The sequence below is a fragment of the Tribolium castaneum genome, chromosome 9 (genome assembly GCF_031307605.1).
Source record: "Tribolium castaneum strain GA2 chromosome 9, icTriCast1.1, whole genome shotgun sequence".
NCBI lineage: Eukaryota > Metazoa > Arthropoda > Insecta > Coleoptera > Tenebrionidae > Tribolium > Tribolium castaneum.
The window spans coordinates 7,868,574-7,886,159 of NC_087402.1; the positions used below are offsets into that span (position 1 = coordinate 7,868,574).

The following is a 17,586-nucleotide window of genomic DNA, read 5'->3' on the forward strand; positions in this document are numbered from 1 at the left end:
CTTAGCTGTGTATTTTTTAGGAATGAGCCTTTGGCTGCACTAAATCATTCGGATTGGATTCAGTCCCTTAATTCTATTTTCACGAATAGTCAAAAAATTAATACGAGAGTTTAGGCTTGAGTCTAACTTAATATCTCAGGGGTCTTGACCACAACGAAGACAAATGTCTTACCCGTCAAACTTTTGATAAATAAGGTTTAGTTGAATTTTGTTGCAAAATAGATGACGCGGTAAATAAGAAAATGACAAGCATGATTCTTGACAAAGAGGGCGTTTGGGACTCAATATGTAACCAAACAAACTGACACTCGCAATAACCGCGAGCGTTCAGTCACGTCGATAAATCGGGGGCGCTTAAACAATCAGCATTAGTTATGTAGTCTTTGCTCAGCAAAATAACCAGACCTTAACAAAGCTAAAAATTATGCCAGAATGCTTTTTCTAAAAAACTTTAAACAACGGTGCTGACAAAGTATTGCAATCGGATGTTTACTATCAATAATTCCAGTCGGAAAAACAGCGAATTTTCAGTAGTGAATAAATACGATTGAATATAGAACTAGGACTTTAAGGACTAGGAATGTTAAGTGAAGGGGGCGCTGCTGGTGAAATTGGCGGGAAATGATGACGCGTGAGGCGCGTACGGGCAACGCCTAGTTAGTTGGAAGGACACGGTGGAAGTGTCAATGTCGTTGTTGGATCTAATTTACTAATAAATTAGTTTTTGGGTGAATTCCGAGTTTCATTTACAGAGCAGCGGTAGGATATTGCTCAAATAATCGTTTCCGATAGAGAGTGGTGAATTGTGGTGATTTTGTGAGGAATTTGTGGGTCGCCAAGGCAAGGGCCAAAAATTGAAGTTTTGGGAATCTGTACCGTTTCATTCGTAACAAAATTGTGTTTTACGACTTGAAATCGAACAAATCAATCGGGTGCTAGCCGAATTTATCTGGTTTTTCTGATTTCTGACGAGTTCTAGGAGTTACGCAACCACACGCTGTCAATTTTCATTTGGGTGTGGCTCAAAAGGCGCGAAAAGTTTTCTAATGAGATTTTCGCAATGGGGCGTCACAGGTATCGAGGAAATGTGGACTCGGACGACTCGGACTCAAGTGACGATGAGCCACGGCCCAAAAGGTCCACGCCTGGGGTCTCCACTACAGTAAATTCACCCCCAGTTTCGGCCGAGTCCGCTAGAATCGCGAGACTTGAGCAACTTGTGGAAAACTTGAATCGACGTTTGCTAAACCGCAATTTTGAGCACACATCAGGACAAGTTGGCATTAAAAGTGACCTGATTCCTGAATTCGCTCCAGGAAACCCCAATTTTAGTACCACTAAGTGGTTGCATAAAATTGACCAGTTGGCTCTCGTGAACGGTTGGGACGAACGTACAACGATTTATGGCATGATAAGTCGACTCAAGGGGTTGGCCAAGGAGTGGTACGACAATCTCGATCCCTCAGCATACGACCGGAGCTGGGATGAATGGAAACGTTTGTTACAAGCCACCTTCCCCGATCACCACGATTATGCTTCCACACTTCGTAAGCTAGTGAATAGGGTGAAGGAAGACGGTGAAACCTGGGCACAATATTATTTTGGGAAATTAAATCTGTTGCAGGCTTGTGACATAACAGGAACGAATGCAGTCTCCTGTCTTATTGATGGAATCACTGATGTGACTCTCAGAAATGGGGCTAGAGCAGGGCGTTACGTTACACCCGAAAGCTTGTACGCTGAGTATTTGTCGACTCTGAGATCCGAAGGTGACAAGCGGGATACGCTCGCAAAGCAGGCGCCTCGGGAAAGGAGGAGGTTCCTTCCAAGTCGAGTCGAAGCACAAAAACTGTACTCGTCAGTTCGGTGTTACAATTGTCGTAATCGAGGACATGTTGCGACAAAGTGCCCGAAACCAAGAATTGAGTGCAAGAAATGTGGTCGCATTGGACATGTGGATGCTGAGTGCCGACGTGGTAACGTAGTAAAAGAAAACATGTCTAAGCAGGCACTAACGACAAGTGTAGCTGACGCAAGTAATAATAAGAATTATTACATAGACATTAAGGTCAATGGTAAGCCGACGCGAGCTTACATTGACTCAGGAGCTGAACCGGTCCTTGTCAAGCAAAGTGTTGCTAGAGAATTGGGACTGATGTGGCAGCCAAGTTTACATTTGATTCGTGGTTATGGCCAGGGAATCACCAAAGTGCATGGGGAAGTCGAAGTAGAGCTAGAAGTGGATCTTGTCAAGGCAAACGTAATAGCTTTGATTGTCGAAGACAGTGCACAACGTGTGCCTGTCATAGTGGGACAGACCTTCCTGAATGCGGGTGCTAATACGATTATAGCAAATGAGGAAGCTGTGAGAGTAGTTGACGGAAACAACGAATCGATCCAAGCATTTCTAGGCCAACTTCCGACACGAAAAGTTGCACTTTGGGCGGAAGAGGAAACAGTGATCCCTCCTCAATCCATTGGTTGCATACGAATCAAGGCAAAAGACGATGGGTGGAAAGGAGCTTATTACGTTGAAGGGTGTCAACGTCCGAGACCAGGGTTCGAACACGTTGTTCATCGGTGTGTCACATGTGATGGAGGCCTAGTGACCGTTCGCAATCTATCGCACCAAGATCTGGTCTATCGAAAGGCGCAAATCGTTGCGAGAGCTGAGCCTTGCGAGCAGGAAAGGACAGCTACGACGGTGAGTGTGTTTTCTATGGGGAAGGTTGAGGTAAAGAGTTTTCAACGGTGGGAACTTCTTACACAAGTCAATAAGAATCTAGACCCGGCTCAGTTCGAGCAATTGTTACAACTCGTTAACGAATTTCGAGATTGTTTTGCACGAAATGTAGCGGAAATAGGTGCCACAACTGCGGCAGAAATGAAGCTAACTTTGACTGATGATAAACCTGTAATTTATCGTCCTTATCGGTTATCGCATCACGAAAGAAGAATTGTTCGAGATATAGTAAATGACTTGTTAGGTAGCGGAGTCATACGAGAATCAGACTCGCCATATTCGAGTCCCATACTGTTGGTGCGGAAGAAAGATGGGCAACACCGTATGTGTGTTGACTATCGGCAATTAAATTCGAAAACAATCAAAGATCGCTTTCCGTTACCACGAGTAGACGAACATTTGGATAAACTAAACGGTGCAAAGTTTTTCACCACACTAGATCTCGCGAGTGGGTATTATCAGATCCCAATGGCCACCGAATCGATTCCAAAGACAGCATTTGTTACGCCTGATGGGCATTACGAGTTTGTCCGCATGCCTTTTGGTCTAGCCAACGCTCCGGCAGTGTTTCAGCGAGCTATGAATAAGGTGTTGGGTCCATTACGGTTTCAGACCGCTTTTTGTTACATAGATGATCTTCTGATACCTTCCAAAGACTTTGAAACAGGTCTTAACAATTTACGAACGGTGTTTCAATTGCTTCGACAGTTCGGATTGACTCTAAAGCTGAGTAAATGTTGCTTCTTTGGAAGTCAAATAGAGTATTTAGGGCATGAGATCAGTGCGGAAGGCATTAAGCCAGGCGAGACAAAAATCAAAGCGGTGACAGCTTTTCCCAAACCAACAGACGTACACAAACTTAGGCAATTCTTAGGTTTGTGTGGGTACTTTCGAAAGTACGTGAAAGATTACGCAACAATAGCAAGTAGTTTGACGAGTCTCCTAAAGAAAGGCAGTGCCTTTGTTTGGGAAGAAGCACAAGAGCGGGCTTTTCAGACTTTAAAAGACATCTTGACGAGCAGACCAGTTCTTGCAATTTACGACGCGGAAGCTGAAACGGAGTTACACACTGACGCTTCTAAAGTTGGAATTGGTGGCATTCTGTTGCAACGACAAGGTGATGGATCTTTGCGTCCAGTTATGTTTTTCAGCCGACAGACGACCAAAGAGGAACAAAGGTACCACTCGTACGAGCTAGAAACGCTAGCGGTGGTCTGTTCTCTCAAACATTATCGAGTATACTTGTTGGGGCTTCAATTCAAGGTGATCACAGACTGTAATGCTTTACGAACAACCCTCACCAAGAGAGATTTGATTCCACGAATTGGGAGATGGTGGTTGTTGACTTCTGAGTTCGACTTTACTGTAGAATACAGACCTGGCAGTAAAATGAGTCACGTTGACGCTTTAAGTAGAAATCCGGTATTAGATCCTTCGGAGCCTTCAGTGGAAGTCTTGCATATTAATGTTAACGATGATGATTGGATTTTAGCTGTTCAAATGAAAGATGCGAGATGCGCATTGTTGAAGGAAATATTGGAAAAATCACCGACGAACGCTGAAGAGCGTGCCATTCACAAAGAGTACAAACTAAAGGATGGTCGAGTATTCAAACAGACTGAGTCAGGATTAAAATGGGTCGTACCAAAAGCGGTAAGACGCCAGATTTTATTAGCACACCACGATGGAATTGGCCATTTATCGAATGAGAAAACTTTGGCATCTGTGTCGAAATCTTATTGGTTTCCTTCAATGCGGAGGTATGTTCACAAGTATATTTCTAGCTGCTTGGAGTGTCTCTACAATAAGGAAGCCGGAGGAAAGCAGCCAGGATTTTTGAATCCCATACCTAAGAATTCGCAACCATTTGACACATTGCACATGGATCATTTGGGACCATTTGTAAAGAGCAAATCACATAATTCTTATCTTTTAGCTATTATCGATGCATTTACTAAATTTGTCTTTCTCAGGGCCGTGCCTAATACTAAGGTGGGCCCTGTTTTATCATTTTTAGCTTCTCTTACAGGAATGTTTGGTGTACCTAAACGTATAATAGCCGATCGTGGGGCTTGTTTTTCTAGCAAAAAGTTTAAGACACATTGTACCGATTTAAACGTTAAATTAGTACTAACCGCGACTGCCACACCACGGGCTAATGGCCAGGTGGAGCGATTAAATCGTACGATTTTATCTCAGCTTGCTGCTAGCTCGAGAGAAGAAGAGAAATGGGATGACTTTGTAAGTAGAATTAGTTGGGGTATTAATTCTACGCCGAATTCGACTACGGGCAAAAGTCCATACGAATTGTTGTTGGGGTATACACCTCGACATGCTAATGACTCAATCCTCACCAACGTGGTGACAGAGGGTGTTCATGATGGTGATTTGCCACGGACACGAGCAGACGTTGCTCAGCGTGTCGAAAAGGAACAGCAGAAGCAAAAAGAGCGTTATGACAAGCGACGCTGTGCCCCAAAGAGATTTAATGTAGGTGATCTCGTGTTGGTACGCACCACGCGAGCTTCAAACGAGGGCAAAAGTCGGAAGCTGTTACCTAAATATTCGGGACCGTACCGAATTCAGAAAGTGCTCGACTACGATAGGTATGTCGTGACGGACATGCCGGGGGCGACGCGTTCCCAAAAACGATATGAGGGTGTTCACTCAGTGGACAAATTGAGACATTACGTTGTCGCCACGACGAGTGGAGACGAAACAATAGGCGATGTCAGTGACGAATGACTGAGTTCGCTGTGAAGCTGAGTGAAGTTCAACGTGAACTCACGATTTTGGGCCCAAATGTTGTTTTTAAGCGCTTTACGTTGAAACTCATGAGTTAATGATTTGTTATTGTTGTTCTTGTTCTTGTTCTTGTTATTGTTCTTCTACTTATTGTTGAGGTTACTGATCTTGTTGGTGTTGGTGTTCTTATTGTTGTTGTTGGTGTTCTTATTATTGTTGTTCTTAATTAATTCTCAACGTGAGAAACACGATTATGGTTATTTTCAGATTCATTCTCAACGTGAGAAACACGATTATGATTATTTTCAGATTCATTCTCAACGTGAGAAACACGATTATGATTATTTTCAGGTTGTTTATAAATAGTTCTTAAGTGGGACTCGGGCTGTAGATGTATACTACGGCTCGGATACATGGTATTGGTTAATTACTTGTTTTAGAAACACCGGTGGTTCCCCGAGGACGTGGAACACGGAAGCGTGGCCGACTGTTAAGTGAAGGGGGCGCTGCTGGTGAAATTGGCGGGAAATGATGACGCGTGAGGCGCGTACGGGCAACGCCTAGTTAGTTGGAAGGACACGGTGGAAGTGTCAATGTCGTTGTTGGATCTAATTTACTAATAAATTAGTTTTTGGGTGAATTCCGAGTTTCATTTACAGGAATTTCATTGTGGGTTTTATTATGTTTATAGTTTTAAGATTTTTCTGTTTAATGTAAGTAAGAAGCTAAATATAACTTACGTACTTATTTGGGTTTATAATTTCTACTATAACGCTTGAACGAAAATTATGTCTCAATATTATTAAAAAAAACTTGTTTTCATTAAGTTTTGAATTTTTTTACGTCAAATTGGGCATAAATATTTTTCTACGAAATCTACAAATCTAAAACTGTAGGGCGCTTAACCATTTTCATTCTTGGCAAACAATTATATTTGTAGTTATCGAAGTTAATGTAAATAAATAGATAAAAATCTCGAAATTTTCTCGGAACATAACACATGGAATTACGTGTCTTTAAGAATGCACGTTACACACAAAATTTTTAAACTTATAGTTAGAGAGACAGTTATTTATTTAACAGAACAAATATCTACAGAAAAAGACATACAGGGTGATTTTTATAAAATTTTCACTGTATCTCAGAAACTAATAATCATACTGAAATGAGTGATGTTTGCCATTAAATGTACTTTTCCACCTTAGAAATATTTCATCAAAATACGTTATTTCCTCCAGAAGGAGGAAAATGAGTGAGAAAAATATTTTCCTTCCTCGAAAAAAAATAATTAACTTTCATGAGATATGAATTAATTAATTTTTATTTTTTGTTGTTATCATTTTAAGCCTTCTTTTTAGTATTGGAATCTTAGATTATAAACACTATTTTAAAACACTTGTTTGAAATTAATGCAAACTTATAACTTTCCTTAATTCTGAAATTTTGCCATTAAAAGACTGGAATTAAATTCGCTGTAGTGTGTTTTTCTTCTTTGAGTAGTTTTTTACGTAGAAATAATACTAGAAGAAAGATTTTATTAACGATACAAATAATTGATTTTTTAATAGAACGAGTGCAGCTTATTCTTTAGGACGAGCTTTTATTTTAGTCAGTAATATACTTGCCAATTTTGTCAATTTAAAGCTCGGTTTTTGTGTTTCTAGTCCACCAGTTTTTATTTCTTTCCTCCGTGCAAATGTGTTTACAAAATTTATTTACCTAGCATGGTATAAACAGAAGTTGTGTGCAAGTGTAGTAACATTTCCATGTTCCCATTCACCTCTTATCTCGGGCATATTTAGATCCGTATATCAACTCACCTCACACGTTTTTTATAAATAACTTTGAATTAATTAAGTCTCTAGGTACTTGCCGAGTGAATTTATTCAGCGGTTAAGCATTTCAGCGTCTTGTTTTTATTTAAGTTTTATTTATTCACGGATCTCGTTTTAATTAAACGCTAAGTATCTTTGGATTAGACGATGTAGTCTCGAAACACAAATTCCTTAATCCTTTTATGTGAAATTAGTAGCACCAAGCGCGTTAAGTAACGGCGCCGTTAATTAAAGTTCAGCACGCGAGCCAATCATCAACATATGTTAACAAATTTTTGCTAAAATGAAACTGCACGAAACATGCTTTTTGCACGGAGGGATGATTTTTTCCTCCGACTAATAAATGCCAAAAAATAATTAAGTGCCAAGTCGGTTTTTTTTGCACAGTAAAATTCAGTATTTAACGAATATCTTTTACCACCTGCTTTGCACATAAAGCATCGACTTTGGAATAAAGTAGAAATTTGACATAATAAGCCGCTTATTCCTGCCAGAAAGCTGTCTAATTGAAAGCCATTTCAATGAATGAACGCTAAAATCGTTGATGAAACCTACGTCATATTATTATTATAATCCCACTCTCGAGCTATTCCAAGTAATCCTCAGTGATTTTTCAGCTTCTGAGTAATTAACGAATAGACGAACATTCAGCCTGCATGCACCGAACTTAATCATATTTTATTAATGAAGTACAACAAAACAATAGCAATAGTCAGTAAGTAAACAAAGCTTTGAAAGTTGAGAGCTTGTGCGCTTTCAACTAAGGAAGCTCTTCTGTGTTAGACAGTTCAGTAATTGACTCCTTACATCAGACATATTTAATTATATCAAGCGAGCAAATAGATTTAATTAATTATTATGTTTTAACAATCTGAAGTCACAGATCGTAACTGTTGAAATTGGCAAGCGTACAATTTACACGAAGACGACTGAAAACAGACGAAACGAAAAATAATTTTGACGAAATATTGATTTAAACCTAAAGTTGTGAGTCGAGTAAAATTCTACAGTTTAGTAGTTTCACTGCAGTTTGAATTATTAACAGTATAAACATTTCCAGTTAGAAACAGTTTTTAGAGTTTATTGTAATTACTTTGTTTGTATTGAATGTGCGTAAGTGAAAAGTTCCACTCTCGTATGTGGAAACGCGGTAATACGTTAGGAAACATTAAACGAGGTGAAGTTATTGATTATTGACTTATTATTACACTGTCAGTTATTGTTCGCAGGAAGTTGTAACAGCAAGTGCAATCCTAAACTAGAGGAAGAAACTTCATGCTGAACTTAATCAAAACTTTAGACATTCCTTGCATTGTTAAAACATTAAATTAACAGGTAACACAAATAACACTACTAATTATTTCTAAGAATTTGTTTCACATCGCTATCGCAAGATACTAACGACACCTCTCTTGCCATTCAGGTGTTGTATTATAAACGTGAGTAAAAAATATGATAACTGGGGATTTAAAACGCATAGAGCGCTTTGTGTCCTCACAAACCCGCTCCGGAATAAAATTAATTCGAAAAAGCAATTAATTCGGTTTTACATTGCACATGATGATTGAGGTAATTAGTAAGCCGATCACGTGGTATTTTACTGTATGCATTGGAGAAACATGTGTTGTCAAGAACTGCGAAGGCAACCCTATACTTTGCAAACTTAATTAAAGTTACTTAACTCGCATGGCCCGTGCTTCGAAAATTAGCAGTTTATTGAGCTTCAGTCGTGAAGGTTGATATAAGTTATCATGTTTTAAGTTGTAATTGTGAGTTTATTTATGGGAGGTTTGTTTTGATTTCAGTCGAGCGTGGAACTACTTAGGGTAATTGTTGAAAGTTTTGTGTAATTTAGGTCGGTAACACAATGGTGCCGTGCCAGGCAACTATTGAAAACGAAACAATAAACTTAATTAAAACTTGAAAAATTCATTACGGATTTAATGAGTTATGCGATTTTCTAAGGAAAGACACTTGAAAAACCTGTCCGAGGCTCCGGTTGCATCCCTAAAGAAAAGTAAATACAATTAATCCTTTGTAGTGGTCCGAGCGGTGTTTTTCAAGCTTGTGTAAGAACACTGCTCGTATTCGACCTCCGCTGAGGGTAATTTTACTCATTGAGAGCGTCCCTTTGTGCAGCCAATCTATCCAGGACCCCGGACGTTTTAAACAAACTCACTCACACCGGCTGCTTCAAATCGCCAGTGATTAACTCCGCACAAATCAAAATATTTGGCAATTTTAAACGCTACCTCATCTATGACAGGCCGTATTCTGTGCTTCGTATGTAGCGGCAACGCTCTGCTAAAGTGCCACAAAGACACACCCAGCTTACTCGGCAGAATTGGTTTTCTATTTTTGCTTTCTTTGCCGGCATTCCGGTAACACATATCTTTGTTTTGGTGTAAAAAGTCGGGGCGTATTTATATCTTGAGGTAAAAGCTTTCGTTTTTATGGCCAGCATCCGCCGCCGAGTCAATTTTCATTAAATGGTTTATTAAGTTCTTTGTAATTTTCCTTTGATTTGATAACGAAGGTTGGATAATTTTGACACCTTATACTTGTTATCTTGTCAATTACAATTTTCATGCACTTTACATCGATTTTCATAGAGGGGTGGCTTTACTGCCACTCTTAATCTGATAGTTCCAAAGCTATAAATGATAACGACTGTCGTTGCTTTTGAAGGGTTATTATACCCAACTATTACTCGATTGGCATTTGTAATGTACGACCTAAAGCGGAATTCAAAAAACTCCACACCAGCATGAAATTGTTTTGATTTTCCCATCTATTTTTAAATAAAGTATCTACGTTTCATTTTTTGGTCCAATAATTACGTTAAATTTTTATCGACTCTATTTACTCTAATGAATTTGTATAAATCGTTGATACCACAATAAATTTACAATGATGGTGCTAAAAAAGTACTCACTTTGAATTGCTTTAAATGGTAAAATAATGGGACATGTCATATGTGTTTCAAGTCTTAACAACGCTGTAATATTGACATTGCATGTTGCTCTAGCATGTCCTAAAATAACATTCAATTGAAAAACGATATATCAAGCCATGTATTTTTTTTTGTAATTAAATTTGAAGTAAGCTGTATTTTTTAACAGTTGTTGCTACATAGGTGAAACTGACGCATTTAAAATTACATAATTATGGCGAACGTCAAGCCACCAATTAGAGTTCAAAAGTTGAAGCCATTCCGAAGGCAATAAAACCCTATAAATAACAGCGATCAAGTTTTTGCCGTCCTCCGGCAAGATTCAACTGAAATGATTAAATTTGTTGCAGTAGCAATTACCGGATCTGCCTTGTTTGTGTACAATCCCCTGCAAACAGCACAAATCGTAGAATACAAATCTAGAATCAGTTTACGTCTAAAATAATGCCAGCGTTTGTGTAGAACCGGGCCGGGGAAGTTTAGTGTTTTCAGGTCAGCACTTTGGAGACGTTCTGAAGCAATGCGAAGAATTTTTGCAAACAGTACAATATGGAATTTTAATTTGAATCCGACATTTCCATGAAACAAAGATGTTTAAAAGTAATGTAAATGTGGCATTCCTGTACCGGTTTCTTGTTGCAGGAGTCGTCGATGCAAATTGAGTTTGGCGCGGGTGGCTTCGGGCGTTTTATCGTTTAGCCCCATTTCCCCCAGGAAGGTACTAAACAGGGCACTCATAAATGCTAAACAATATACGCGTACCACTATAAACTCCTTAAAACCTGTGCATTATGGATCAGGTGTGCCGACTTTGCTTTTTACATTGTTTCCAACTTTTAAAAAGGAAAATTCGTCCCGAACCCCGTCATTAACTCATTTTCGAACGATTTTCGGGGATTTATCGGCTTTGTTCTTCCTCATTTCAACGATGATTCATAAATTATCAAAGCACTCCATACAACGAGCTAGGTAATCTTTTAACGTAATTTATACACACATATTCTTCGCTTCATAATTAATAAAACGAACTATGGAGGAAGAGCTGCTCAACATCCTTTAAAGCTAAATTTAAAATTAACTAAGATCTTATAATTTCACGCTGCGAAGTAAATAATCTTCAGCACCTGAAATTCTTGATCCTCTTATGCGTATAGTATTACCTGAAGTTCTTACTCTAATGCACTTTATAACTACCGACCTACTATTCATAACATGTAATTTTATTTCTCTTTGTATCACCACGCTTTCCGCCAAGATCTCTACAGAATATTAATTTTATTTTCATGCTCATGTTAATTAGTCAAGAATAGAGACAACCAGGGAAACATTTACATTTTCAACCGCCTCTTAAATCGTCGTCGCGGTGACTTAAACAACTAAGTATTACACATTTTGCGTAAGCAATTTTTTCCAAAAAAATTGTAGAGTTATATTGCATTGTCCTTTGAGCATTTGTTCAGTAAGTGGAAGCCCTTGCGCATCAAACGGTCTCGCAAGTCGTGCGGATCCGATACTCTTTTACGTTGCAATTTTCTGTAATATTTGGCTTATAGGAAACGTCTTGAGCAAAATAAATTCGACGGTTGTTTGACGGTGAAAACGTACAGAGCTATGGTTAGAGTGACGTGCACCGCTTAGGGAAAAGCATCGCACTGTCAAACTAAACTGTTCGGGATATCAAAAGAAGTCCGGAAATAAAACTCACTAGATCCAACCGGATTATCCATAAAATAAACTCGAACTTTTATTAAAAGTGTTGACTTACGTCGTCTTGTCATTCTAAGCCGTATTAATATCCAACAGGAATCACCCTGTTTTTATTGTATTAAATTTTCAGCGCGATTTGTCGTACGTCTACCAAATCCAATGAAACAATGACGCCACTTTTCGCACTGAAAATTTAATATAAACATGTAAAAGTTCGGTTAGAGTCGAATCTCAAGTCGGGGAATTATTAATGAATGAGAAAAGGCTGTACAAAGTTGTAACGACTATAAATTTAAAGTTATCTTACGCCTAAAAAGATTTTCACATTAGAGGCAATGAAAGTTAAGCACTCAAAGAGACGCTGAATTTAATAAATTCTGCCACTAATAACCCGAACTAAAAGGCTTATTTTATTAGAAAATGCTTTATACGAAACTTCAAATAACTTTGCACAATTATTTTTTGCGCGCGACTCATTTCAGTTTTTGTTTTCTTGCAAATGACAAACTCAATTTGACGTCCACTGTTTCGTTCGAGTAGAATGAAGTGTCGGTGGTGCAAAAACAGTTTGGATCTCGATAGCAGTTTTAAAAATTGTAATTGGAAACCATATACTATCAGTTATATTCCAGCGGAATGTTTGATAGCAGTTATGAATTCTGATTGAATGAAAATATTTGAAAGGCTGTCACCACACAGATTAATTGGAATATGTATTGAAACATTTCTGCAATTAAGCTCCACATACATCACAACATAGCCTGGCGTTTGTAACTTATTTATGCTCGCTGACAATTCAAACACTGGAGGAACGTTCGAGTCGGCGTATTTGCAGCAAATTGGATTTTTTATGCGTGCTTAAATATCGCTTTGTCCCGAAATTAAAAAACTAAGAAATTTCGTCGATGTATCGAGTTTTGCTTGGAAAGAACACCGAGTTTTTATGGCCAGTCTCGCATTCCTCTTTTTGTGCCTCTTCAAGCTGACCTCTATTCAGGACCCTTTATATTTTCTTTCGTTCTTTTCTTCTGCGATAACACCTAAGGGAACCATCGGCTTTCGGCCGCCAACAACTACCTCGCCCGTCATTAATTCGAACGACTAAACTCAAATTACCAAGCGAGATCTATACAAATTGCATCTTTTGTTATACCAAACCATTATTTTTATTCAGATATTGAAAGAAAGATCCCGCTTTTGTGTCCTCTCGAATCAATAATACGAATTTAAATCATTCAGAACTTCAGATATCATCGCAAAATTCATTAACACTTTTTAGTTTTTGCTCAATTTTCGCTTACTTTCCGACAGATTACCGCAAGAAATGCTTGATGTATTAGAGAACTTTGTTGCCAAGATTAATTCAAGCCCGAGTCTTGCCCGACCTCGGCTTTCGATACGACTCCAACTAATCCCATAATTATGGCCTCTTTGTCTTTTGTTAAATATTTCTTCCCAGCTCCGGTATCAATACAAAAAATCAATTATTTTAACTCGACCACTTTACCCAGCTTTTCCTTTTATTAAATACACTCAACTCCTATTCATTATTATCATGAACATTGCAAAAATTACATTCTTCCGATCTTTACAGACCGGATATTAGGGCACAAGTAATATCCGTTCGGAATGATAGAAGAGAATGGAAATTTGGAAAAAATTATAAATAAATTCTGAAATTAACTTAAAGAAATGCTTTTTTTAACTGAACCCTTCTTTAATCCCAATCAAACTTTCACGAACTTCGTCCGCAGCAAAGTCGTTTGTTTCCTTAACCTCCTTTTTACGGGCAGAGTGTGTAAAAGAGTTGGTAAGAATCGGTTCGTTATTTACTCCGGTAATAAAGTTAACACACTACCTGGGCAAAAAACTTGGTGTAACTGGCCAGGATATAAAATTGATGGGTGTAAATCACCGGTTAGGACCACGCGCCGTCATTACATTACAAATAGTAGTCATTTATCTGCGTTCATCTTCCGCTAGCAACAAATTGCACGAAGATATCGACTCCTTCGATGGCCAACAATTGAGTAGTCTATCCGCTCCGGGCCCGGAGCCGAACTTCCGGCGCTTTTCAGGTTAATGCATGTAGGTCCTTCTGATTAAATAAGAGGCAAAAACAACCTTTAAAATGCAAATTTGGGGTAAATGAATTGAAATATTAAAAAATATCCCGGCGCATCCACCATTTTTTCAATTGATTTGTTTTCCCGATTGAATCTTAGAAGTGCGATTTTAATTAAAACCGTCCAACGCATGTAAATTACGTTCGCTGTGCTAAACTGCAAGACATAAATCGGGTAAATGTGACTCGAATGATTTTGGGTTCGAACTGTTTTGGTGCAGCGGCGCGTAATTGCTGAAGTTAATTGGAAGTTTATCTTGTAAAAAAGAATTTTTGTTTATTTTCATGTTAGCAAAAATCGAGCCGGTGCTGATTAAAGTAAACAGTCCGTAATCAGAACCTGAATGCATAAACTGAATCAATCAATACCACCACCAAACTCTTATTTCTACTTGGAAAACAAATCAAGGAAATGAATTCGCGAAAACCAATTCCAAACAACATAAATCACCGCAATGCAAAACGTTCCTGGCATATCATAAGTCATGTGTGCATACTTCAAGGCGTATGCTCTACCCTATTTAATGTGCACATTCATTCCCTAATCTCGGCCACAAAAGAATATGAAGAAAGAATTCGTTTACGCTTCAAATAATTTTCGAATTTTTCATCGGAGAAAGCAATTACGTGCGAGGAAATTTTGTATTTGTGTATTGGCAACAGTTTGATCCGGCAAAAGTCGCCGTTGTCTGGAAACTTTACGGCAAGTTTTTACTAAAACAAAGAAAATTTTATTTCGAAATTCTTACAAACTTTCTTATTATGCCAATATACGAATTGATAAGTTTCGCAATTTTTGTGCTACTTCGCGCGCAACTTTTGTCGAATTGCTCAAACAATAAATTATTTACACAGTTGTTCTGTTAATCTCACAGAAATTATAACAAAGTCAAAGTTTCATGAAATTGAGATTAGGAACACGTTTTACTGTGATTTGAGACTTGACTGAAATACTGCCAAAGAATTCACAAACGGATCTTTTATTTAAATTTAATCTAAAATTTTAATTATAATTAAATTTGTCATAAAAATTGCAAGTGTCTAATTAAAGATTAAAGTAGCACAAAGTTCTAGAGCGAAAGTTAGTAAATGTGTAGACAACTGAAAAAGACTTTTGCAGAAATAAAAACTTTATTAAACAGAAATAAATTAACAACAAGCCAATATTTTACATTTTGTCTTTTAAAATAGAAAATCAATGAACAAAATCAAATATTCAACAACGATTTTTAGACAAATGGATGATCAGCATTATTAATGTACAGGATATCATTTATGAATTTAAAACTATTCATTACAAACAATGAAACGTTTTTTATCAAAAGGTGTCCAAATAAATAAACTAATATTTTGGGCTGCAATTTATACAACGTAATTAACAAGAAAGTAACTGATGTGTATGTTATTCGGCAGTTATTAATTTTAATTTGATTAATAATTATTACAATTATTATTATAACCGTGTTGTTCACATTGAGAGAAATTGGTGAAAAAACTGAATGTCTTTTAATAGAAAATCACTTTTCACATAATAACCGAACTAAAATGTGTGAATATTTTACCACTAATAAGAAACATACACAAAATTGCTTTTACGAATAATCAAACCGCAACACCAAAATTGCATTGCCTTGATTGTGTGCTTTTATGTATCCAATTTAATAAAACAAAAATTTATAATTTGCAAAATTAAAATTTCTATTAAATAACTTCTTTCTAAAAATGTTTCTTTTAACTTTAAAAAAATAAGTTAGGCAAGTGAGTAAATAAAAAACAATAAATGCATCGAAACACTTCATAAAAAATTTTGTGTATTAATACGAGTGTCATTTTAGTGAGAACATTATTTAAATACCGAAATATATTGATCAATTTTCGTTAAACTTTTGGAAGTAGTTTAATTCAATATCGAGACAATGATTGTGATAAAAATGCAACGCATTGTTGAAAAAAATGCATGCAAGAGCGATCTTTGTTTTGTTCCAGTTGGAATGCTTTTAGAAATTGGCTGCGTCAAAATTTGAAGTGTAAAGCGTCAATCAGGGCACTGATTGTATTGGAAACGAAGAAAAAAAGTGCAGTTGCACAAACACGTCGAGGATTTTAGCATAATAACTGCGGAAAAGCGCTCTCGAATTTGAGTAATTTTTCCGCAGTAGAATGATAGGTCTTACCTGTGGTTTGTAGCAGGATTTGCAGGATTGCTGCTGCAACAATGTAGAGCAACATGTTGAATAATTTGAGTGTCACGCTAGTTTCATTCTTGTGTATAAGTTTCTCTTATTCTTATTTTGACTCATCACACGATTTGTATTTTGCAACTTCTCCGGCACTCGAGCATGTCTGAAAAGCAAGAATTATTTATTAGAGGTGTGCATTTTTGCGCGCACTTTTTCAGCAGAAATTGCGATTATAATCAAATTCATTGTTGGCGCTATTTGCATATCACTATGTAGGTTTGAGGTCCAATTTCATTTGCATGTTATGATAATGCTCTGCATACAAATTTTTAATGGAAATTCGCCGAGTCTGGGTTAATTATTAGCAATGACGATGAGCCGGATCGCAGAGCTGAGAGTTATGGACAATGACCAACCTGTTTTTGGCCGCAATTTATCTCTGGTACGTGAAGAATGAGCGCGTTTTTACCGAAGCACCGCACCGCACTCTGCCGCATCCGAACACCATGTGGCGTCTCGACGCCGAGCGTCGAGTGTATACCACAAGAGGAAGGCCTTTGGTGGGGATAGAACGCCTGCGGTTGACGTTGATGCGTTTCGTTCGACATTTGATTCTTGCTACCTGTGGGAAATTACGATCGAGTTTGTGATTGTTACAAGTTCGTTGAGTTTTCTTGGCCTTTTTTGTCGCCCCTTCCCGAATGTTTGAATATGTAATTTTATGCTGGAGAGCTCTTGAATGCATAATATCCGAGCTCTTGCCAACTCAAATTTGGTTAATTGCACAGAGGCGCGCACACACGGCAACTTACCTCATAACCGGACAACGACCACACCATTTCGTTTACCAAAGAAAAACCATACTTCTATTCATTGTATTATCTTTAACAAGATTCAAATTAATGAAATGTTTTAATACGCGTTAAGAACGAGCTTTCAGCTCAGATTTAATCGCATCTGAAGATTAATTATCACATTCATTTGTTTCGTGCTATTGTGCAATCAACTTGAAATCTATCAGACGAGCTTTCTTTCAGAAACAAATTTAAAACATGCTTCCAGATTTTTTACAATTATTTTTAGCAACAAAGAGATTTCAGTTGGCATCTGCAACGTAATTACCAGACTGCTTACTCCATTTGAATATATTTAATCTGTAACGCAATTAGTAAGACTACTACTCAAACAATAGTAACCCAACTTCGACCTATAACAATTCTGCGTGAAGATATCGTCTCACCTAATCTTAATGCACAATAACTATTCAAACGTATAATAATAATAATAATAATAATAAT

At 37.6% G+C, this 17,586-nt stretch overlaps 2 protein-coding genes across 2 annotated transcripts in view; one reads left to right on the plus strand and one right to left on the minus strand.

Moving 5' to 3' along the window:
* The window catches only part of CARPB (Carbonic anhydrase-related protein B), a 69,218-nt gene extending 52,379 nt beyond the window's left edge, over positions 1-16,839 (minus strand). Inside the window, exons 1-2 of the mRNA XM_008194349.3 lie at positions 16,705-16,839; positions 16,283-16,451 (exon numbers count right to left, since the gene is read on the minus strand). Of these exons, the coding sequence (XP_008192571.1) occupies positions 16,283-16,337 (55 nt within the window). The 5' untranslated portion in view covers positions 16,338-16,451; positions 16,705-16,839. The remainder of the gene's footprint in view (positions 1-16,282; positions 16,452-16,704) is intronic.
* On the plus strand, positions 574-6,128 carry LOC135267118 (uncharacterized). The gene is made up of 2 exons (XM_064358903.1): positions 574-2,704; positions 5,929-6,128. The coding sequence occupies exons 1-2, from the start codon at positions 1,061-1,063 to the stop codon at positions 5,980-5,982; spliced, it is 1,698 nt and encodes a 565-aa protein (XP_064214973.1). The 5' UTR covers positions 574-1,060; the 3' UTR covers positions 5,983-6,128.
* Positions 16,840-17,586: the final 747 nt, after the last annotated feature.

Bases quoted from the DNA above. Each gene is read 5' to 3' on its own strand.
- LOC135267118 (XM_064358903.1), top strand. From the start codon at position 1,061: ATGGGGCGTCACAGGTATCGAGGAAATGTGGACTCGGACGACTCGGAC. The intron at 2,705-5,928 runs GTGAGTGTGTTT...TACTTGTTTTAG, and splicing joins AGGAAAGGACAGCTACGACG to AAACACCGGTGGTTCCCCGA.